Here is a 25,907-nt window from a genome sequence, read left to right on the forward strand (position 1 = left end):
GAAGTTTATAGCACTGGGACTCTAACTGCCTCTCCTTAAACTGCCAGTCCCACAACTCCATAGGACAGAATCATGGCAGCTGAAGTGGAATGCTATAAATTTTTAGTGTGAATGCACCCCACTTTGGTGCTCTGGAAAGATTCCAAACACAGGCCCTCTTTGGGCCTATCTGTGTCTTTGCACTGTGACAGAGTAGGCTTAGTGATATTGTGGGCTAAGAGATGCCTCCATGGGACAGAGCCATTCTGTTTCAGGCCAAGGAGAGGGCATGGCTCTGGGCATCCCATTTGCCTGTGTTCTAACTGGCATGACCAAGCCAGAGTCTCAGAGGCAGCAATTCCAGTACACAACCCACGATTTCACTGACTTCACTTGCACTTGACGCTGGACAGTAGGACCATGATACTACCAAAGCTTGGGCAGGACAAAGGGAGAGAAACCTGCAAATTCCCACGTCTCCAGGAGCATTTTATTCACCATACTTCTCTGTGTGGTACCAGCATGGGACCATAGCTAAATGAACCACTGATTATCCAGTCTTGCTGGGAAGCTCTTGGCTCTATTGCATGCTGTTGCTATGTATCCTTTTGAACTGACAGAGGAGGAAGATCACACAAATACCTTCCTGGGAGAGGCAAGCTAGCAGGGCAGATTTAACAGTCAAATGGAGACACATGCCCCATGACCCCAAAACTCCGCTATGACATAAGACAGGTGGGATCTGGAGGAAAAATCTAACTATATCTGTGTACCTTGATCAAGATTTTGGCTGCTCCAACCCATTACCCCTCCAACACTACTTCCCCATCTTCTCCCCATCTCCCAAGTGTTACTATTTTGGAGCCACTGAGCATACCCACTCTGCAGAGGGATTTTGAGCATTCACAGCCCAAACATGAGAAAGCAGAAGAAATTACAAGAAAAGATGGAAAGCAAGGGGTAAAGCATACACACAGAGACACATACACGTGATATATTTTATTTCAATGACATTTTAATTAACTCCTCTTGCATACAATACACTGACTTCCAGAAAGCAGTCAATAAGAAATAATAAATCTTCACTCTTTGCTCTCCAGTGCTGGTTTTGTATGCATTGAAAATACCAATCTCTTTGTTTTTATTTTCCCCATGTAGTAGAAATATTGATCAAGCAGTCATTTGAGGATACGTATCTTTTCCTGCCTTCCTGAAAATGGGGCGCTTCCCCTCTCCATTTAAGCAACCAAAAAATACAGACCAACAATGGCTCTAGAACAGATGTGGGCAAACTTTGGCCCTCCAGGTGTTTTGGACTTCAACTCCCACAATTCCTAACAACCAGTAGGTTGTTAGGAATTGTGGGAGTTGAAGTCTAAAACACCTAGAGGGCCAAAGTTTGCCCATGCCTGCTGTAGAACATGAAGATGCTGTTATGTAGCTCATGGGGGATCAAATGTAAGAGAGTTTTACAATGACCCTACATGTCTCATAAGCAGCATCATGACTGTTAAGAAGAAATCTTTTGTGTATTCAATCAAATACAGGAAAGTGTCACATATGCAAAACGTTAGGGACTGGGCTACTTTCCAAAAATGGGGCCAATTGAAAAGTGGAACCCATGGTTGTTTAGCTTCTAAATGCAAGACCAAATGGTAAGTGCCACCAGATCTACAGAATGAAAAAAGTGTGCCAAAAAAGCAGCAGCAGTAGTTCAAACAGCATTCCAGGGGTTGAAAGTGCAGAACATGGCTATAACTTTGATCTGTCATAATAGCAGAATGTCCAAAAACATTCATTGAAAACAAGGGATGTCTGTATGGTTCATATAAATTGGGCAGAAAGGTAATAAGCACTACAATGATACCATGCATTCATCCACTTCCCTCAAAAGGAGGCAGACCATCAGGGAGGGCCAACATTTTATTTCTCAACAAATCCTGCAAAATGGAATCAATTTACAAGGGAACAAATTCACTGACTTCTTATGGCTATACTGAACTGTCCAATGAGATACAGCAGCGGTGTATCCCAGGGCTACATAACTCCCAACAACCCTTTCTTTGGTCCTCAATTCCTCCAGACTCCCTGTACTGCTCTTTTCTAGAAACCTCAGGACAAGCAATTCATCTTTTAAATAGAATGTAGATTATCCTGGTGCTGTTTAAAATCAAATAATACCTACTTTCAAGAACCAGATATTAACTTCTTTCAAGTTCTTTTTTCCTGCAATTTTTGGTGGTCCTTAAGGCCACCACAAAGTCCTAGGGGCAGAAAAATAGACTTCAGACTCACACTGTAGTTATCCTTCTAGCCCAGGGGAAAGAGCCTACAAGTCACAGGTGGGCTACCATCTGAGTAGGAGAACCACTTTGTGTCATTGCTATGTCAACATCCCCTCCTCTTCCTGTTTGGATCACAGACCATCAGGGCTAAATGCCGATATCACTGTAAACTGTTACTGAACTTAGCAATACTGATACATTTGTTATCCTTCAATGTACAATTGGACTCTTGCTAGGTTTTTCATACACCTTCTCCATTTGCCAAAACAAAACAAATTTTAAAAAAGACGTGGTTTTCTCAATTTAAAACAGAAAGGTCACTCATCTAAACAGTTGCATATGACAATAAGATCCAAAAAAGAAAGAAAAGCAAGCATATTTTCTATGCTCTCTACCAACAGACTTGAAAACACATTCTGTTGGAAGATTATACCCCATCTGATAAATAACTTACATTATAAGAGTACTGGTAAGTAGACAATGCCATACACTAACGTAATTCTACTGTCATTGCCCATTTCATCCTTTATGTATAAACACCTATCTACCCCACTTAAGACACTTCCATTCACAGAATTCATAGAATTCATTAAGAAGGTCTGTTATTTACATCAGCAGAACATATAATTTTAAAAAGAGCCCACTCCAATTCTATCTTTAATCTGATCACTAGGGCATCTATCTACATACAGTAGATACATGCATCTATCTACATATTGCTTGGGTGAAGTTCCATCTAGATAGGAAAAAAATGGCTCCAGAAATGGTTTCATAATGTCCTCATTTAATTAGTTAATTGTTGAGAAACATCACCTTCCAGAGACAGAATTCCAGAATTATAGACTTGGAAGAGACCACAAAGGCCATCTAGTCCAACCCCCTACCATGCAGAACTCCACTCCACTCTAATCCTAGACCTTCATGTTTACTTGGGTGCTTCTAGTTCAATTCTCTTAAGATTGTATTGGACTTTGGCCCCTAAGCAAGATGGTCCATTCTGGCTGGATGATGCAAAGGGCAGCCAAACTCACTTAGAGGACAGCAGGCTGGAGAAAACAGGTCCAGATCAATTGTATTACCTATCAAAACCATGGGGCAATTCTTCAGTCTCTCCCTCCTTTAGTAGAATCATTGAACCTGAAGAGACCCCAAGGACCATCCAGTGAAATGCCTTGCCATTCAGGAAAAGCAAAATCAGCACTCTCAACAGATGGCCATTCCGCCTCTGCTCAAAAGTCTCCAGAGAAGGCGATTCCACCACACTCCCACGCAGCATATTCTACTATCAAACAGTTCTTACTCTCATTTCCTGTACCCATGGCTTCATGTCCTAGTCTCTGGAGCAATAGAAAACAAGCTTGCTCCCTCCTCATTATGATATCCTTTCATATCTTTTCATGTCTAAACTGAGCTATCATGTCCCCTCTGAACCTTCTCTTTTCCAAGCTAAACACACCCAATTCCCTAAGCATCTCTTCACAGGGCTTGGCTTTCAGACCTTTGACAATTTTAGCTGCTCTTCTCTGGATATGTTCCAGCTTGTCAATATCCTTCTTAAATTGTGGTGCCCATGACAGGACACAATATTCCAGGTGAGGTATGACCAAAGCAGTAGCAAGTGGTACTGTTACTTGTGTAGATCAGTGGTTCCCAACCTTTGGTCCTCCAGTTGTTTTGGACTTCAACTCCCAGAAATTCCAGCCAGCTTACCAGCTGTTAGGAATTGTGGGAGCTGAAGTCCAAAATACCTGGAGAGCCAAAGGTTTGGAGCCACTGATCTAGACACTATCATCCTATTGGTGTAGTCTAGAATTGCATTGGTTTTTAAAACTGCCACATCACACTGTTAATCCATGTTAAGCTTTTGGTGTACTAAGCTGGGCTAAGTCAATGTGATTCTCATATGCATCAATAGGAGTACAATGTCTAGACTAGATCAAGGGAAGTAATAGTACCTCTCTATTTTGCTTTGGTCAGATATTTTATTGCATGTTGCTATCACGTAATACCAGGAATTGTCCCATGGACTTCACAGGAATTAACCCACTGTGTGTATATGATGGGTATACATACATGTGCCCAATTATATAGTCAGTGAATTTAGCTTGAATCCTTAAATTATTTACTCCAGAATTATTTGAACACAACAAACATTCCCAGAACATTTCACAATTCAGGTCAGATTATAACCAATCTTTCAGCATTTGTTGACTGGCAGTACATACAGAACAAATGAGCTATGGAGGCATACTCACCTACAATAAATCAGTGTAAGCACTGCAAAGTTGCACAACTGCTGAAACCTTTCTGCCATTAAAAATATATGGGATATCTTCCTTCTCCACTGAAATCATAAATTAATGAGCTACATAAACAGCACTTTAGCAAACATCTGGATCATCAGAATCTTTTGTTATAATTGCTTTTCATGCAAAGCCATATACACTAAGAGGTGGGAACAGGCCTTAGCTCTCAGTCTATGAAGTTTTGCTCCATACCATATTTCCTACATATTTTAAATGAATATCATTGACATCATACATTCCAATTAGCCGGACATTATGCTAGATCACATAAAACAGCTGTAGAAACCTAGAAGTGGCCAGTACATTCTGTGAAAGATAATTGTCTCATTTCAGGTCATATTCTAGTTTACATATTATATAAATAATTATATTACATGTATGCTATAAGAAAAACCCAGTCAATAGGCAGGGTGTATGTTTTCCAGATGATTCAGGAACTTTGCAGGGATCTGACTTTTTCTTCAATGTATAAGTCCGAGAAACATTACCAAAGGCAGACTGGGAGAGGGGCACATTGGCAAGGTGAAGCAGGCCTGTGACCCACTTCCTACTTTATCTAGCTCTAACATCCATGTTATCCAGCCATATTTGGATACACAATGAAAGTAAAGGGAAATGTTATCAGAGACAGAGGGGTGTCTGAAGAAAAAGTCAGTGGAGAGACAGGTCTATCCAATGGGTTCTTTTACTACTCCCAAAATACTTTAATAATGCAGACTTTATTGGACTTTATCAATAACACACATCTGAAGCTGGCTCAGTATCCCATAAGTCACTGCACTGACAGGCCTACAAATTAAATATATTACTCTGGTTTCTTCAGGGATTTTGGCACAGTCACCAAGTTCTTCACAATAAAATCCCTGAGAATTAATTAAAGTAGCAGTATTTCATCACAACTGAAACATCTAGCTGAAGGGTTCGGTTTGACAGAGAAAGTTCAAGCCAATTTTTTATTGTTCTCCATATTCTGCACTCTAGCTAAAAACTCAAGGAGAAGTTTTGCTGTCTTCCTGGGCCGCTCCACAACAACAGTGTGTCCACAGTTCTCCAGGACTTGTATTTGACAATCAGGAATCGCTTTTGCTAGAATGTCTGCTCCGGAAACATCGAGGACCTAGGGAGAGAAAGAAAAAAAAGACTGAAATGCAAGAGATAAAAGGGCACCACCCAGCAGAACAAAACAGCATCGTCAAAGACTAATTACACCTTATATACACCCCTGCCTAGGTTTTGAACATCTACCTTTGTTAATCTGCTGTGTACCATCTTAACTCCAATAATTTCAGTTGAATGTTAAGAGTTTTTAAGGATTTAATATGTTAAATATGTGGAATGTATTATGTCTTGTTTATTTAAGTTACTTTTTGATTTGTTATATATTATCCTTGGCACTGAATGTTTGCCACTGTGTTTTATTTTGTCGTAAGCTGCCCTGAATCCCTTCAGGAAGATAGGGCATGATATAAATCTATTATTATTATTATTATTATTATTATTATTATTATTATTATTATTATGAAGGACAAGAACCTTTTGCAGTAGTTCAGCTCCAGAGCTTGGAAAAGTTAATGTTTACGCTGAAACTCTGGCATTAAATAATATACAATTCAATGACATTTTCGCATAAGAATTTACACCTGGTTCACTGTATTGCATTACATTAATTACTATCCTATATTAATTACATTATTTACTAAAAAAAATGACTCAACCAGGGGCAAAACTGCTCCAATCAACTCATTACATTCTGCACCTGCGAACACTCCTGTGGACATAGGGCATTTTTACACCTGAAAAATACTGGAATTCTCATTGCGTTTAGGAAGCGCACTCAATGCAAGCTTTCTTTTTAAGGTAAATGGAAATTCTAAAAAATTACTAATTTGGTGTTTGTAATGAATTAATTTCAAAGGAATCCATGCTACATGGAAAGTCTACTGTCTCATAGTGCTAGCTCATTTTTTTTCTGCCAGCAGTATGTTATTTCAGAATTGTATAGCAGAGCTGACTCAAGTAGTCAAGGGCCTATTACAGTCTAACTCACAAAAGGATAAAGTGGGCTGCTTGGCAGCCTGCTGTGAGCAATTTGCATGGTACTTCACATAGAAAATCACTGATCTGTTCTCACTTGGACACAGGATGCTTGCCATAGATGCAGGCGAAACGTCAGGAGAAATGCCTCTAGAACATGGCTCTATAGCCCGAAAAAACCCACAAGAACCTAGTGATTCCAGCCATGAAAGCCTTCGACAATACATCAAATTGTCCTAGTTTCTATAATGACCAGGAGGGCACTCATACAATGATAGCAGTTCACCAACGTTGTCCATTCCTGGAATTCACTGGTCTGGTCACGGTGACATACCTCTTAGTTACGACCAGGCATGTAGCCGGGGGGGGGGGTCTTGGGGGGCTTCTCCACCACCACCACCCCCCGAAATTCTGATGGTGGTCCGCAAGAAGGCCTTACTGGTACATTATTTAAACTGTTATGTTTATTCATAGCATGATCTGATCACCATGCTCAATATATCCCATATGCATGGGGGTATTGGGGTAACGATACAAAAGGTTTGCTAAGGTAGACCCTCTTTCACTCAGACTCAGCCCCCCCCCCCCCCCCCCTTGAAACAAAATCCTGGCTACGGGCCTGGTTACGACTCATTTACATTACTGTAATGCACTCTATGCAGGGCTGTCTTTAAAAGTGCTTAGAAACTTCAAGTAGTCCAAAATGCAAACAGTTGACTGTGTCTGGTTTTGGGCCCACATACATCCCCAGTTATTATAGCTTAACTGGCTGCAGCTATGCTTCTGGGCAAAATGCTGCTTTTGCCCTTTGAAACCCTACAGTTTGGGTCCAAGCCATCTGAAAGACTGCATAATGCAATACAGCTCGTCTGGGCTTTTAGTCACAATGTCTGCGTTACATACATGTCTTAAACAGATATTCATGCCCGCCAGTACTAATGGAACAAAAATGTCTTAGGGAGCAGGGACTAATTTATACCGACTTCAACATTACTGCAGTTGCTGAGCAACCGGTGCTATCTGGGGGAGGGATGGAAGGAGAGCAAATGGGGATTTTAAGAAAACCTGCCCCGCATCTTTATATCTCTCCAGCAAAGGATCACCGCCTTGTCGGGGCGCTGGAGCTTGAGCACCTCAATGATGTCATGAGCGAAACCGTGAAGGGCCACCCAAGACGGGACGGTTGTGGCAGAGAGGTCAGACCAAGCGTGATCCCTGGGGAAGGCAATGGCAAACCACTCCAGTATCCTTGCCAAGAAAACTAAATGGACCAGTACAACCAGAGATATGTCGGTATGCCATTGGAAGATGGGACTCCCAGGTCGGAAGATGGCCAAAATGCTACTGGGGAGGAACTGAGGATAAGTTCAACTAGCCCCAGATGTGATGACGCAGCTAGCTCAAAGCCGAAAGGAAGGCTAGCGGCCGACGGTACTGGAGGCGAACGACGAATCCGATGTTCTAAAGATCAACACACCATAGGAACCTGGAATGTAAGATCTATGAGCCAGGGCAAATTGGATGTTGTTATTGGTGAGATGTCAAGACTAAAGATAGACATTCTGGGGGTCAGCGAACTGAAATGGACTGGAATGGGCAACTTCACATCAGATGACCACCAGATCTACTACTGTGGACAAGAGGAACATCGAAGAAATGGAGTAGCCTTCATAATTAATAAGAAATTCGCTAAAGCGGTGCTTGGATACAACCCAAAAAATGACAGAATGATCTCAATTCGAGTGCAAGGAAAGCCTTTCAACATCACAGTGATCCAAATATACGCCCCAACCACAGCTGCTGAAGAAGCAGAAGTAGATCAGTTCTATGAGGATCTGCAGGACCTACTGGATAATACACCAAAAAGAGACATTATTTTCATTACAGGAGACTGGAATGCCAAGGTGGGAAGTCAAATGACAACTGGGATCACAGGCAAGCATGGTCTGGGAGAACAAAATGAAGCGGGACGCAGGCTGATAGAATTCTGCCAGGAAAACTCGCTGTGTATAACGAATACTCTCTTCCAACAACCTAAAAGACGGCTTTATACATGGACCTCACCAGATGGTCAACACCGAAATCAGATTGACTACATCCTTTGCAGCCAAAGGTGGCGGACATCCATCCAGTCGGTGAAAACAAGACCTGGGGCTGACTGTAGCTCAGATCACGAACTTCTTATTGCCCAATTTAGAATAAAACTAAAGAGATCAGGGAAAATACACAGACCAGTTAGATATGATCTCACTAACATTCCTAGCGAATATACAGTGGAAGTGAAGAACAGATTTGAAGGACTAGATTTAGTAAACAGAGTCCCAGAAGAACTATGGACAGAAGTCCGCGACATTGTTCAGGAGGCGGCAACAAAGTACGTTCCAAAGAAAAAGAAAACCAAGAAGGCAAAATGGTTGTCTGCTGAGACACTGGAAGTAGCCCAAGAAAGGAGGAAAGCAAAAGGAAACAGGGATAAGGGGAGATATGCCCAGTTAAATGCGCAATTCCAGAGGTTAGCTAGAAGAGATAAGGAACTATTTTTAAATAAGCAATGCATGGAAGTGGAAGAAGACAACAGAATAGGAAGGACAAGAGACCTCTTCCAGAAAATTAGAAACATTGGAGGTAAATTTCAGGCAAAAATTGGTATGATAAGAAACAAAGATGGCAGGGACCTAACAGAAGCTGAAGAGATCAAGAGAAGGTGGCGAGACTATACAGAAGATCTGTATAGGAAGGATAACAATATCGAGGATAGCTTTGACAGTGTGGTGAATGAATTAGAACCAGACATCCTGAGGAGTGAGGTTGAATGGGCCTTAAGAAGCATTGCTAACAACAAGGCAGCAGGAGATGATGGGATCCCAGCTGAACTGTTTAAAATCTTAAAAGATGATGCTGTCAAGGTGATGCATGCCATTTGCCAGCAAATATGGAAAACACAAGAATGGCCATCAGACTGGAAAAAATCAACTTATATCCCCATACCAAAAAAGGGAAATGCGAAAGACTGCTCAAACTTCCGTACAGTGGCCCTTATTTCTCATGCCAGTAAGGTAATGCTCAAGATCCTGCAAGGAAGACTCCAGCAATACATGGAGCGAGAGTTGCCAGACGTTCAAGCTGGGTTTAGAAAAGGCAGAGGAACAAGAGACCAGATTGCCAATATCCGCTGGATAATGGAGAAAGGCAGGGAGTTTCAGAAAAACATCTACTTCTGCTTCATTGACTATTCTAAAGCCTTTGACTGTGTGGATCATAATAAATTGTGGCAAGTTCTTGGTGGGATGGGCATACCAAGCCACCTTGTCTCTCTCCTGAGGAATCTGTACAAGGACCAAGTCGCAACAGTAAGAACTGACCACGGAACAACAGACTGGTTCAAGATTGGGAAAGGCGTACGGCAAGGCTGCATACTCTCACCCAACCTTTTTAACTTGTATGCAGAACACACCATGCGATGTGCGGGGCTGGATGAATGCAAAGCTGGGGTGAAAATTGCTGGAAGAAACATTAACAACCTCAGATATGCAGATGACACCACTCTGATGGCCGAAAGCGAGGAGGAGCTGAGGAGCCTTCTAATCAAGGTGAAAGAAGAAAGCGCAAAAGCCGGGTTGCAGCTAAACGTCAAAAAAACCAAGATTATGGCAACAAGAATGATTGACAACTGGAAAATAGAGGGAGAAACCGTGGAGGCCGTGACAGACTTTGTATTTCTAGGTGCAAAGATTACTGCAGATGCAGACTGTAGCCAGGAAATCAGAAGACGCTTACTTCTTGGGAGGAGAGCAATGTCCAGTCTCGATAAAATAGTGAAGAGTAGAGACATCAGACTGGCAACAAAGATCCGCCTAGTCAAAGCCATGGTATTCCCTGTCGTCACCTACGGATGTGAGAGCTGGACCTTAGGGAAGGCTGAGCGAAGGAAGATCGATGCTTTTGAGCTGTGGTGTTGGAGGAAAGTGCTGAGAGTGCCTTGGACTGCGAGAAGATCCAACCAGTCCATCCTCCAGGAAATAAAGCCCGACTGCTCACTGGAGGGAAAGATACTAGAGACAAAGTTGAAGTACTTTGGCCACATCATGAGGAGACAGCAAAGCCTGGAGAAGACAATTATGCTGGGGAAAGTGGAAGGCAAAAGGAAGAGGGGCCGACCAAGGGCAAGATGGATGGATGGCATCCTTGAAGTGACTGGACTGACCTTGAGGGAGCTGGGGGTGGTAACGGCCGACAGGGAGCTCTGGCGTAGGCTGGTCCATGAGGTCACGAAGAGTCGGAGACGACTGAACGAATGAACAACAACAACATCTTTATATCTAACACTATCTCTCTGCATACTCATCAAAATGCAACATCACTTTTATTCAGCTCTGCCCTTGGAATCTTCCTGTTGCTTTGTCTTCCTATCATCTTCCTATCCATCACTAATTCTCTCACACTCCCTTTCATTCCTTCCTGCAGTTGCCATTTTTCTTCCAGGCTTTTCCTTCAATCTGCCAGCAAGTCCTAGAACAGTGTCTCTCCTTGTTGTTGTCATGGCAATCCCTCTCTCTCTCTCTTCCATGAACTACGAACATTGGCTACCTTCATTCAAAGGACCCCGCACAGAATCAGTAGACACCCCACCCTGTCTTCTCTTTTTCTTCATGTAGGCCCTCCTCCTTCACATCTCAACCATTTTGCGTTAAAACTCATTCATAAATGCTGCCCCCTTCACCCAGGCTGCCCTCTTTGCTGAAATGAACTCAACGGATCCAAATACAGAGGAACACATACCCAAAGTGCTACCATTCTCAACAAAATGAGCAGGGGAATCTTTGGGTTTTGGTGGTTACATAGCATGCGTATCCAATGCTTGGAACACATAAACAGTTGTATTTTTCCCAATGGCATCATAATTTAAGAATGGACTTACAGAAAACAGGAAAGCAAAGGGTGATTTTTTTAAAAAAAATGTCAGCCCTCTATATCCAAAGATCCTGTAGCCACAGAATCAACCATTCACAGCTTGAAAATATTGCCACCAAACTTCAAATATCGAACCTTAATTTTGCTGTTTCATATAAGGAACACCATTTTACTACAGCCTGTGGTCCTGGAACCAAATCTCAACCAAGGGCCCACTAAAGCACTACATTCAAGTAAGGAGGAGGATAATATAGGTGCTACAACTATAACTAATGGCACTGTAGAAGTAAGCCCTATGAAGTCAAACTGCTTGTATAACAGAACATAATGTGAGTGATTTAATATTTGTTGCACAAATGGAAGTAATGTTTACTGAAAAGATTTGGCCATAAGCGCAATGGCAAGCAGGTAAACTCTCAGGTTCCTATGTCAGCAAGGTTTTCCACACCATTAGTAGGATACAGTAGGATTTCGGTCTAAATTTCCAAACTGGGTGGGAGGGCATGGAATAGTTACACCTTCTGGGCAGTTGCACATTTGAAAAAAAACACATTTGGAACTAGCAGTGTGGGTCTGGTCTAGAAAGCCACACATGCCACAATATGTTTGCTAACCTACACATGGCCATTAGGGCAGGTCCTTGGTTCTCTAACCACCGGCTACTCACTTATTTTTTCTATCTGTGGTAAGGAGGATAAGCAAGAACCCAACCAATTATCATACCTGATCTTGCTTTCCCCAGATGATCTGTGTTGCAGCTTTGATCTTGCTCATGTTTTCATGAAGGGAGTTTCTTGACTTTTCACTTGTAATCTCTAAAAATACTTTCCAGAAGAGAAACAAGAAAAGGGTGGGAAGAAAATCAGTCTGCCATCAGTTGAAGATAAAACTCTATGGGGAGCCATATTTTTAACCACTTACTCACACTTTTTTGGTCAGTGAAATGCCAGAAATCAAGTAGTGGGGAGGGGGGTGTATACACAACTGGAGGAATTCCCACAAAAGCCCATGGGTTATTGTGCTTTAGTAGTTATATTTATATTTTTAATGTACCAAACATACCAAGTTTGTATGAAAATGTGACTCTATTTCCTGTGCTGGTCAATGACCGAAATAAATGATTTGATTTGATTTGAAAGCCCATGGGTTGAAATGTGTGGGAGTTACTCTGTTTTGTTCTGTTTTGTATTTTGATCTACTGCACCTCCCACTTTCTACCAGCTTGGGTTCAAGGAGGGCAAACCCTGATGAGAACTTTGATATCTGTCTCCTATAAGTACCTTCAGCCACATCCTTCCTTTTCCCCCATGACATTTTAGGCAGATAGAACTGTGTTAGAATATCTCTACATCAGAGTGGGTGGAAACTATGAAGTTAAGTCTGTCAAAATTCTAAGAGGAGAAATGCAAGAACTTGATGGGAAGGCTGAAACGTTGGCAAAAAGCCCCATGCCAGCTTCATGTGTAGCTCTGCCCTACAAATGAACATGACTTCACCTTCTATTATTAAAATTGGACTAATTAATTTGGCACTAAAATTCTGAAATAATAGGAATCACCAGAAATTGTAGATACTGCCATAACAGCCAAAGCAGGATACTCTTAAGACCAAAGAGCTATCAGGTCTAACATTCTCATTAATTAATTAATTAATTAATTAAGGACCATTGTTAGCCTATAGACCTTCAGTGTCATCTTGGAATGCCAATTTCTGGGTCAAATCGCTGCAATTACACTTAGAACTTGGAAAAGTTTGGGACTATACCTCCCAGAATCCCTGAACCTACTGGGAGCTGTAGTTTGAAACATTCATGAATATTGTTAAATGCCAAAGAGGGTGGGAAATAACATTGCACACGCAAAGTCTCATGACTAGTCACTGTGGCAAAGAGCCTGTTTTATCTGTTATGGCAGCAGATCTGTTATGGCAGCAGTTACTGGAGATCTCAACTACCTCCGAATTTTTATGCGAAGCATTGTTTCAAAACTATATGTTACGTATTGTCACATTGGCGCTAGAAACAAATGACACCAGATCGGGGGGAAAGGATGCAGGCTTGGTAGATATGGGTTTCAGAGAATAGAACTACTGAAAAACCTTCTGTAGTTTCCCAGTTAGAACCATCTGGAGGTGCCCTTAAATCAAGGCCCGGAAGGAAAGAATATAATGCACTTACATTTTCTGTAAAAGTCATTGTGTGGGATGCGAACATCAACGAGGCCCTGCAGGATCTACACATGGAAAACTGTGTTTCAGAAGATGAACAAAACAGACATGCCAATCTTCATTTGCTGCCACTCTCACTCCAAGGAGGTTGCTAGGTGCAGCTTTTTGGACATCCACAAAACCCAGGCTGACCATCAAGATTCTTGAATAGTTACATATATGACTTTGTATACTATGTACAATCAACTAAGTGCTGAATTTTGTGGCACTGAAGTTTTTTGGAAAGTCAACTTATTTTATGTCACCATAGAATGATGTCTGATGTCCTTTTGGTAAATTAAGATGATTTATGGAGAATCGACACCACTGCAACTTGCTTTTTGGGTTGTTTTGGAGGTGAAAATTCTGATTAGACCATGCAGCAACCAACCTTTCCTCTCCTCCAAAAAAACTCATTTTGTAATTACAGCGCAGCCCCCTTCCCAACACAGTTATCTTATTTGATTGAGAGCAGGGAAATGGATGGATGTGAATATGTCCAACTATTTTCTTACAGCTAATTGCACTGCAAGGATATCATCTGCAAGGATCCCAAGAGGTTTCTGCAGATGCCTATTGCAATGTGTTCAATTACAGGAAAATAGCTGGGTGCTATTCCTCTTCCCACTCTCTGAAAACATGGAAATAGATGTTTTGCAGAGGCCGTAGTGCTTTCAAGATGATTAGCACTGGGATATGTAGGTGTGGAGACATGGCTATGTGATAAGCTTACATCTCCCAGTTCAGAATCTCAATTGATATTTAAATAAAAAGGATATGCATATGCCCATCCAGAAGCATATTCAGCCTTACTCAGGCACTTTCGTGAAGATAAAAGGTAGGGCATGGGGACAGCCTTCCCCATGCTATGTCATGAGCAAGCCTTTGGAAACGCAGCGTAATAGTTGAATATGGAACTAGGAAAAGTGAACATGGAACGGCTTTCGGAAAATGAGTTAACAGGAAGCCATTGGTGGTTATATGTTTTAATGATTTTATATGGTTTTTATAATATGTTTAAATGTTTTTAATTATGTTTTATGAACAGTGTGGCATCGAATTGTTGCCAATGTGTAAGCCGCCTTGAGTTTCCTTTGGGCTGAGAGAGGCAGCATACAAATGCTGTAAATAAATAAATAATAAATATATAATACAACTTCACTTGTTACTATAGACTTAGTAGAAGCTGATCAACTCTGCCACATGGAAAACATTATAATACATTGTAATGCATTTATTCAGTATTGACTAAGAGAATTTCTGTCTCATGAGACACTTTCGGAAGCATCCCTGGGGCTCAGCAAGATCCCCAGTTCAATGCAACTGTTGTCATTCATACTTCTTACCTGCTGGGGCACTTTAAAGCGAACATACGAGCAGAGCTTCAGCATCTCTCCCATTTCCTCAGGAGTAGATGGAATTAAAGGGATTCTTTCAATGTTCTGTGAAGTCTTCATTTCCTGGAGCTGTTTAACAAATTTGCTTTCTGTCATCTGTGGCAGCCCTGCATTGAAATGAGATCCAAATGAGATTTTTAAAAAGGAAGGGAGGGAGGCAAATATATAGATATAAATACTATTTCCTCCATTTTGCTATGGGAAAGAGACTAATGTGAAACTGTAAACTGAACTAAATGCATGGCTGTCACTGAAATCAGCAACAGTATGCCTAATCGTGGAGTTTGCTTCCAAAAAGTACTAAATCCATCTCAACAAATTGTACAGTATTCGGGGGAAAAAACACATGCCAACGATATGCATTCTTTTGCTATAAAACACAATTTTTCAAGCCCTGTACCAAAGTGATTTGATACATTTCAATAGTTTTGCTCCGTACATAATATTCTACTTCTAGACAACAATGTGCTGTTACCTATAACTTGTTTGTTTTTTTTAATGGATTTGGCACCTTTTGAAACAAGCTCTGCAATTATATTTCCAGGACAGTGGTTCTCAATCTTTGCTCTGCTGATTGTTTTCAGTTTCAATACCCAGGACCCCCAGCCAGTATGGACAAAAGACGTTAGAGTGATAAAAACATTCCAAACACCAAAGACTAATATGATGTAGTCTAGTAGAAAATAGCTTGAGTAAGTTGTAGAATTAGTACCACTAAACTACTAGTATAAGAAATTGACTTTGTATCTTGGTACTGCATATCCATGACTGACAGCCCCAGTATTGAATGCTGCATGTATTTATTATGAGTTAAGTTTATATCATATCTTTCCTCCAATAAGGATACATACTTCTCTCTGCTTCTTACAACAACCTTGTCAGGCTGAGAGAGAATGACTGTTCTATGGTTACCCAGCAAGCCCCACAGCTTAGTAGGAACCTGAACCTGACCCTGGATCCCCCAAATACCAATCACCTAACCATGGTAAGTTGTCCTACCAGGCAAAAGCTGACGGATTAGACACAAACTGTCTATTTTCAGTGACAGATACACACTTAATTGAAAGTATAGTTCTGCCTTGCATGGCTTTGGTGACTGTCTGAACAGTGGGCAATGGGGGGCTGCAAGACCTCAAGGTTCCTGGTGTTTGGACCCTGCTTCCTCCAAGTGACCACCATGGATGCATAGAACACTGTCCCATTAGACTCAGAGTACTGAACTTTTTTTATGTCAGGAGCAACTTGAGAAACCGCAAGTCGCTTCGGGCATGAGATAATTGGCTGCCTGAAAGGACGTTGTTCAGGGGACGCCCGAATGTTTTATCATTCTGTAGGAGGCTTCTCTCATTTCCCTATATGAGAAGCTACAGTTGACAGATGGGAGCTCACCCCACTCCCCAGATTTCAACAAGGGTTTAATCCACTGTGCCACAGGGGGCTACAGCATTGGACTTTAAACTATGTTATCGACTATATGACCCAGGGATCAGTAGCATTTTATAAGCCCTGCTTACGAGTAAGGAATTTCTTTGTGTCACTCACCTGCAGGGCAAATGAGAGTTAAGCTGCCCACCTCTGCTGGGTAGTGAGCAGCATAAACACCTGCAACATTTCCACCCATTGAAGTGCCAATGAGATGAAAGGGTTTTCTATTGAGATGGATACATTCAACAAACTGAAAGACCAAAAGGGCAATAGTGGATTAGAACAGTACAGTACAGCAATGACTTCACAAAAGGTGGTAGAAAAGTTCATGTTAAAGCAAGGCAAAAGCAAATACACCCATGAGATGCAGAGGCCTACTTAAGGACATGATAAGACAGCTGGTTTCTATGTCAGTGAGGCAAAGGTTCTCTCTCTCTCTTGCTGGCTTTTAGCTTAAACTTTAAAGGACCTGTCAAAGTTGTCAAACAAATTTGGAGGGTGGGGGTTAGTATAGAATCATGAACTGTTCATTTATAGTTTGGGCTGAAACTGGGCTACATTTGTCTCTCCACTGACAAGGAAGCCACCAGCTGCTGCAACCACAGCTTTTCTTTTCTTTGTGCGTATTAAGAAAGTGCTATTGTTACTTTTGAAAAAGAAATCTGGCCTGGCCATGCCTGTGGATAATAGGGTAGGAAGCCCTGCAAAACTGCACTCTTTAAAAGAGCCAAACAGGGCTGGAAAGGCTTTTGAAAAAATCAGTAGGTGCAATCATATATTAGGAAAGCCACCTTCCAATGAACCTTTCTATCGGAAAGGGGCACCCTGCCCTTTTTCTAAAAAGCATGCTTGCACACATTTGTTGATCTGATTCATCAAGCAAAACAAAGACTGGGCATGGTCTCTTCCCAGGAGCACCAGAATAGGCAATTCAATTTCAGTTAAGGACACAACTAAACCAAACTGGCTTCATGAAAAACAAAAGAAAAAATCCTGCCTTGAGTACCATATGATTTTGCTTCCTTAATATTTCTGTCCCTCTACCAATATATTTATCTTCCCAACTCTACCAATACGTTTCCCAATTTTACCAATATTTATCTCAACCCTACCAATATTACCAACTCTACCAGTACTTCCCATTCCCATGGGAATGGGAAGCGGCTGGCAAAGGGGCCAGGCTTCCCCCTTCCCCTCAGTCTTTTCGCTGCCTGCTTCAAGGGTCAGTCAATAGCACTGACTGAAGAAAGGTTTGTCTGCAATTTTCTCTGAGGCAAAGAGTGTGACTCTAGGCTGAGAGAGCGTGACTCACTCAAGACAAACATTTGTTAATAACTAGCCAAGCAGTAAAAATTCTCATTGTTAAAGGTGAAGGTTTCCCCTGACATTAAGTCTAGTCGTGTCAGACTCTGGGGGTGGTGCTCATCTCCATTTCTAAGCCGAAGAGCCAGTGTTGTATGCAGACACCTCCAAGGTCATGTGGCCAGCATGACTGCATGGAGTGCTGTCACCTTCCCGCAGAAACTTTACCTATTCAGCTACTCAAATTTGCTTGTTTTTGAACTGCTAGATTGGCAGAAGCCAGGGCTAACAGTGAGAGCTCACCCCACTCCCTGGATTTCAACTGCCAGCCTTCCGGTCAGCAAGTTCAGCAGCCCAGCGGTTAAACCCGCTACATCACCATTGTTAGCATTACATTTTTATGACTGCTAGGTGGCACAAGCTGAATGTATTTTTTCAGGTTTTCTTGCTCTTTATATTTAGTTAATTAGCAAAGTAATTTTTCCCATTAATGTGATTTCATAATAAAATATTTGCATAATCAGTGCAATTAACTGATATTAACTGAAATTTCCTTTTTAATAATATGGTTTATTTTCACAATAGTTTATTTATCAACTATAGTTTTACATGAAAGAGGGGTGATAAAAAACAATCTCCAGCCTATTTTAATTTCAGCCCTTTAATACTGACAAGTTGTGCAGGTCTACTATAAAAGACTGCTGACTATCCACAACCATCGCCAACCCACGAAAGGCAACACATCCACACACCACTATTAGTGTATGTCACTTTCAATTTATACAGGATTTTCACTCTCAGTTTATATATTGGAAGACTACTGCAGCACATTTCACAAAAAAAATATGGAAGTGAAATATTTCTCTTGTAAGCGGAAAAATGTGTAAGCTCAGAGTTCAGTAACTGTGCTTTGATTGTGGGACGCACATTTCGTACTGTATTTTTATGCATTTAATCCATTCATCTTTATGGAAATGCTCAGAGCTGAAGCAACATTCTGACATATGAGTCTTTCATCAGGAGCTGAGCCATTGACAGAAGGAAGGAATGCATTTTGATAAGGTACAAAAAGCTGTTCTTGTGATTTTTTTGTAAACTATCATGTCATGAAAGCAGGACAAGATATTTGATTAGCCAAATGCAGAGATTAAATCCCAATGGAATACAGAGCAACTTCTAGTGGCTAAAGTGGGAATATCTCAGTCACCTCACTTCAATTTCTCTCACTCAGCAATCAACTTAGATCTTCAGGGGGCAGGAAGAATTAAACAGATTAAGTATTTGAGAGTCAAGAGAATCTTATAAGACTGTGAATGCTTGGCATGTGGAGAACTTTCAGGAAATACTGCCTCTGTTCAAACATAGATGTAACAATTCTATCTTCCACCTTTTATATAATATAAACAAACCTTCAAATCCTTCCCCTTCACAACTCAAGTCACCCTAGACACTGAGGCGTAAATTGGTCCATACACTCAGGAAGATGGAAGGAGGAGAACATCACAATAACTTTCAATGGCATTTTCCAAATCTTTACCTGGTGTATTCTTTTCACTTGTCCTTCAATTGAATAGTCATCTAGGGAAGACCGAGTAGTCCCCTCATGACCTGGCATGTCAACACAAATCAAGTGTAGGTTCTTTGGAAGGAACTGAGAAGAACAAGAATTACATGGGTAAGTTAAAGGCAATATTTCACCAAAGCGGTTGACCCACACCAAATCTGAACAAGCTTCCAACCAGTGGCATGACTATGAAGCTGAAGAAGACATTGGGTTGTTGTGAGTTTTCTGAGCTGTATGGCCATGTTCCAGAAGCATTCTCTCCTGATGTTTCACCCACGTCTATGGCAGGCATCCTCTGAGATTGTGAGGCCTATTGGAAACTAGGCAAGTATATATATCTGCGGAATGACTAGGGTGGGAGAAAGAACTCTTGACTGCTTGAAGCAAGTGTGAATGTTGCAATTGGCACTTTGCTTAGCATTTAATGGCCTTGCAGATTCAAAGCCTGGATGGTTGCTGCCTGGGGGATCCTTTGTCAGGAAGTGTTAGCTGGCCCTGATTGAATCTTGTCTGGAATTCTCCTGGGTTTTTTTAAGTGTTGCTCTTTATTTACTGTCCTGATTTTAGAGTTTTTTTAATACTGGTAGCCACTGCTGGCTTGTTGGTGGTGTGAAAAATGGATCAGGTCAGATCCAGCCAAATCTGCTGTCATGGAATAACATCTGGGGCCATGCTACACATTTGTCCATGCATTATGTGGATTCACCACAACAACTGATTGGTGAGTCCACATTGTTTTGGTTATGCAGACAGGTACTTAGTCAGTAATGGCAGCCCCATCCAGGAATAAGATGCCATCCAGAGGCTGTGCGGCATTCGAAACATGCCAAACAGGGACAGCCATGGGATGTTCAGTTTGGATAGTGAACTTGGGAAAAGGCCAGGGAAGTTGTACTTTCTTTTCTCTTCTATTACACTCTGGTTATATCCATGTGTGTTAAATCTCAGCATCAATTCGTACAACACCTTCTAAGAATGGCTGACCCAAAGTCCTAAAGGATTATTTTCAATGCCACATAATACATGGATTTTTATATCACATGGGTATTTTCCATAGTAACCTCAGTAGCTCTGGCTATGCAACACACAGAACTGAGTACAGTGCAAGTCAGCCACAGAAAAGTAGTTTGCAGGGACAACAATCCACTGTTTAAAGTTACATATGAATCACCTACAACTTAGCAAAAAGACCAAAAAGTTATTTCCCACTAGGTGGAACTATTTTACTGCCAGTAAAAGAAAATCCTACCTTGACCACAGACAGCCACATATCTTTATGAGCTGAGAAGCCATGCAGCATGAGTATGGAAGGTCTATGGCTGGATCTGCCTCGGTAGGAATAGCAAAACTGGTAGTCGTCATAGTTCACATATCTAACTTGCATGCCCAGTGCTCGGCGCCAGTACCTGGCAACAGTAAGAACAGGACAAAGGATTGAAACACAGTGATTACAGTGTAGGATTTAACACATTTGTAATCCAGGCTTTGCTTCAACGGATTCTAGACACTGACTGCTTCTCCTCTCTTCGCTTGTGCCCCATCAGGCATTGTCGCAGCCATTGTGTAATGCAGCAGCACATTTGTCAGGTAGAAGTATCCCAGGAATTCCTCAGAGATGGATGCTACCAGCCTGGCACTGGGCCCTGCAGCACCGGCCTGCTAATTCTGACATCCAAGAAGGGGAGAAAGAATAAAATGAATGGAACCTGTTTATGGACAAACACTAATCCACCCAGGACAATAAGCCTGATATTGCAGACAGACTACATGTTTTTGTACATATGGTATGGCTTTTGGCATAAGAGCACATGAACTCAAGCAGTCCCCTAGGGGAGACAGGGCAGGTTATAAATAAACTTTATTATTAAAGTTTATTAAATTGAGTCACCGGATTAGACCAAATGCCTCTCTAGTAGAGTGTTCTCTTCCAAGAAGGGACAACCAAAGTTGGTCAAAAGCAGGACAAGCACTTGCCCCTCACACTTCCCAAACAATATGTAAGTCATGAGGCACTTAAGAGATTAACAGATTTCCCAGAACACACAAGAGGTCTATTGTCCCTGATACTGAAAATGATACAAAGTCATCTTAATAGCATTGAAAGCCCTACCCCCTGTGGATTTAAATAGCACACTTCTTATGGCAAGTTCCATGAAAAGCTCATTCTATGGTAAACATATTCATCTTTAGTGTGCCACAGGACTATTTATTGACTTTACTGTAGCAAACTAACACAGCTCCCCCTTTAGAAATTGATATAGATACACACACACACACACACCAGTGGTTGCCAATCTTTTTTTGACCAGCAACCACTTGATCAGGGACCACTAGACCAGGGATCACTTTGACCAGGGACTCATCAATATTAGTATGAAAAGGGTTACAAATCGGTTTTTGGTCAACTTTAGATTCATTTTGGTTATTTGGAATGCTAATTCAGAAAACTGAATTGGATAGACCACATCAGCTCTAGTTTCTGATACAGAATCTAGCCATCTGCTCACCCACAGAAAAACATATTTTAAACTATAAGAGAGTTTTGCAAGATCAGTCACTCTCGGTGTAATAATGATGAGGCCATGGGCCATATTTTAGTTCTTGTGGATCACCAGTGGTCCACGGACCATAGATTGGGAACCACTGATATATACTCAATCAAGGCCAGATAGTAAATCCATGGAAATCACTGCCACATTGAGTAATGATAGCCACTACCAATTTATGCCATTCTAAAAGGGAATATTTATCCTGCTAATGGGTTTCACATAGTAGAGTCTTGCTCATCCAACTTTCTGTATTATCCAACGCAGTCAGCCTCCCACCCAGATCCATAGCTATTTCAATACATTGTGATATTTTGGTGCTAAATTCGTAAATACAGTAATTACTACATAATGTTACCATGCATTGAATTGCTTTTTCTGTTGATTTGTTGTAAAACATGATGTTTTGGTGCTTAATTTGTAAAATCATAATGTAATATGACATTTAATAGGCTTTTCCTTAATCCCTCCTTATTATTCAACATTTTTGCTTATCCAACGTTCTGCTGGCCTATTTATGTTGGATAAGCGAGAGTCTACTGTAGTATGTGGTCAGCCATAAAGAAAAACAAAAGCCTAAACTAGACTAGCCTTTAATTTGGTCCAACACCACGACTTTTTTCTTAAATTAAATACTTCCCAATAATAAATGTAGACACAATGTGAGAAAACACTTGAATAAAAAGACTTCTCAACCAGAGCACTGTATATACTAATGTAAATTCGGCCGCATGTATCAGTCAAAGGCAGGTTTTGATCTCAATTTTGATATGACCCATGGGTTAGTCAAGGATGACTGTGCGGAGAGGAGAAAGCACCAGGGCTGCCTCGGGGATCTGCTGCCCCTGGCCACCAACACCATTTTCCCACACAGGCTTTCAAGAAGTCATCTCACCAGAGGAGGGGATGGTTCCTTTGCATGATTTTATATGAACAGGTTTTTAATTTGTTTTACTTGTTTATTTTTTAATACTGTTAATGTTTAATTCTAGTTTAATGTTTCTGTATTTTAGGGTTTAAATTATAGTGGTTTTATTGTAAGTCAATTTAATTCTCTTTTTTAGAGAGATAAAATAGGATTAAAATGATGATGATGATGGTACAGTATTAATTCCTATAAAAAGAAACTATTCTTAAGGTACTGTGTTCACATTGATTAATAATAGTAATAATAAGACTTTATTTATATTCCACCCTATGTCCCCAAGGGGACTCAACCTGAGTTGAGTAAGTCAACTCAGGTTTTTGGGATCCATTTTTCAAAACACTTTCTAGCCTTCCACATGAGTATAATATCAGTGGTTCCCAACCTGTGGGCATCAGCCCGGCAGTGGGCTGCGAGAACAAAAATTTGGTCCATTAACCTCCTCCTTCTTTATTTATTGTATTTTATTTATTTATTTTATTTCCATTCCTTTCCACAGAGCTGACCAGCCCTGCCCCTTTTGGTACTAATGTTGGAGAGTGGTACCTGGTTGAAGTGGGCCCTAGTTAAAGTGGGTCCTGGTCAAAATAAAGGTTGGGAACCACTGGTATATACAATACTTCTATGGAGATTTTATCATTCAAAGTGCATGGGATATGCACTTTGAATGATAAAATCTCCATAGAAGTATTGTATATACCAGAAAAAAAGTTATGTATTATTGTATGTTGATAAACTAAAAATGCATGACCATATCTTGGAAGTCACTTTTTTCAGTCAAACATCTCCCAGAACACTGCATGGACACCTTCCTGCCTGGAGTGTTCTAAGAGTCTCATGGTCCAACAGAGTAACTTTCCCAAGTTCTGTATTAGAGAGGGGAATTGCCTTTGTGACAGCCAGGGTAGCAGAGTGGTTTCAGTCCTGGACTAGAAGTCCAGGACTCGATTCCCCATTCAGCCATGCAAACCTACTGGGTGATCTTAGGTAAGTCAAACTCTTTCAGAGGAAAGCAAAGGCAACCCCCTCTTCCGAAGAACTCTTACAATACTCTAAAGTCTTTTTATTTGGCATGGACCACCGCTCTTTTCACCAGATATAAACAAGACTTGAAGAATCAGGGCTTGATACACTTGATTTATACTTGCCTCCCATCTGGATTTATCATACTATTAATGCAAAATGGCATATATACCATTTACATAAGATATAGAATGGCTGGTGCTCACTACTGTTGTTTTCACGTGATATAGCACTCTTTATATGCAAAGTTTTATAAAACCCTTATGCCTGTCATTTTTTTTATAGAACCCTCTTAATTAAATCCCTATTTCAGTTTTCAAGATGGGGAACTTGCTGTACAAAGACCTCCAGAAAGGAAAAGAAGGGAGGAAGATATCTGTAGAAATCTGCTCAGCTATCCCAAACCTCAATCAACTCTTATCTGTCAGAACATGCCAATTCCAGTGACTTCAAAGGTTGTTTCGAGTGCATCTAACAGTTAGTACTGATGCTATTTTCAAAAGGATGCTGAGGATTAGTGCATCTGACCTCATTTTGTTCAGCATCCCTTCACAGTATGGAGTCAATTCAGAGCTCCTTGGCCATCCTGATGGAGGGCTGACAGTGCTTCTGGAAGTATGAACACAAGGAACAGCCGTACAAAACAGCAGCAATTGCTGGAGCTTGGCCTCATTAAAGCCTTCCTTTTGTTGATGCTCAAGAGCGTCATTAATATCTTCTTTTTAATGATATGCAAGCTGTTCCGAGTACACTCCCAGTGGAAGGATGAAGAAGAAATGCTTTCAGCTTGCTGTTATTAATTATTATTATTGCATTTATATTTAAAATAATTAATATGATGCCTCATTCACTAAGAAAATTAAGCACCAGGTCTGCTGGGTGATTGAGCACAAATCTCTCAATTTGTCACAGGCAAGATTGTGAAAGAACAACATAGTGACTGTTATCACTGTAATAACCAACAGTATGGTTATTATTCAGTATTGGGAGAAGGAGAACTAATTCCCACATTTCTACTTCCTGCCTTCCAACATGATAGTTCCCTGGTTTGCTGGGGCATCAAGATACCATGTCTCCCTTTCCTTCGTTCCTCTACTCACTCTCCTCCCCTGCGCCAATCGTTTCTGCAATTTTCCTCCTTCTAAGACCACTGAAGCTTTCGTGTTCTAAGCCCACTGTTGCAATTATTCTCGCTTAAACATTTAAAATGGCTTTTCTGAATGATTAACCTAGCCAGCAAGCAATTTGTCTCCACTCCGAAACAAGCCAATGACATCTGCACTCATAGGGAGCTAATCTCCCAGGCCAGGCAAAGTAACCAAGGTAATGCTGCACTGCCTAGCAACCAGCAACAAAGGCATCCCTCGCTAATAAGACAACACTGAATTCTCCCAGCGACATTTATATTACTTGAACATGATTAGCATGGACGTTTCATGGGAAAGATCAATAGTTCAGTGAAAGGTTTACTCACATTCTACTATCCAGTTACATATTGCATATATCAATCAGTTACTAACTCTATCATGGTTCATTCACTGATCTCAAATCAATCCTGACATCTCCCATTCAATGGGTTTCAGAAAGCAGGTGATGAGGAAGACCACTGCCCAAGAGCTATAGTCAAATTAAACCACACTGAGTTAGATTAATTAATTTTTTAAAACATATCCATATACAGTGCAGAATTATAGCACGTCATGGAATCCTGGAAATTATAGTAAAGGGAAGAGAACTGTCTGCCAGAGAGCTTTAATCCACCACCAAATTACAATTGAATCCCCCACCAAATTACAAACCCCAGGATTTCACAGAATGGAACCAGGGCAGTTAAAATGGAATAATAGCACTATAATTGGGTAGTGCAAATTGACCACAGATTCAAGACTGTAAGTGCAGGTGAAATGGAATCCATTTTGTTGAATTATCCACTGGCAAATTTGTTGAATTATCTGCTGATCATATTAGGTACAGTGATCGGAAAAAAGCATTAATGCAGAGAAAA

At 41.0% G+C, this 25,907-nt stretch overlaps 1 protein-coding gene across 4 annotated transcripts in view; it reads right to left on the reverse strand.

The window, feature by feature from the left end:
* Positions 1-965: 965 nt before the first annotated feature.
* Positions 966-25,907, reverse strand: part of LOC132769300 (monoacylglycerol lipase ABHD6-like) — a 41,949-nt gene continuing 17,007 nt past the window's right edge. For all 4 annotated transcript variants that reach the window (XM_060766150.2, XM_060766154.2, XM_060766151.2 and 1 more), the window contains 7 exons: positions 20,658-20,814; positions 19,382-19,495; positions 16,660-16,792; positions 15,067-15,224; positions 13,692-13,746; positions 12,239-12,339; positions 966-5,687 (listed from right to left, as the gene is read on the reverse strand). In XM_060766150.2, the coding sequence (XP_060622133.1) occupies positions 5,511-5,687; positions 12,239-12,339; positions 13,692-13,746; positions 15,067-15,224; positions 16,660-16,792; positions 19,382-19,495; positions 20,658-20,814 (895 nt within the window). In that variant the 3' untranslated portion in view covers positions 966-5,510. The remainder of the gene's footprint in view (positions 5,688-12,238; positions 12,340-13,691; positions 13,747-15,066; positions 15,225-16,659; positions 16,793-19,381; positions 19,496-20,657; positions 20,815-25,907) is intronic.

Source organism: Anolis sagrei, chromosome 2, assembly GCF_037176765.1.
Source record: "Anolis sagrei isolate rAnoSag1 chromosome 2, rAnoSag1.mat, whole genome shotgun sequence".
NCBI lineage: Eukaryota > Metazoa > Chordata > Lepidosauria > Squamata > Dactyloidae > Anolis > Anolis sagrei.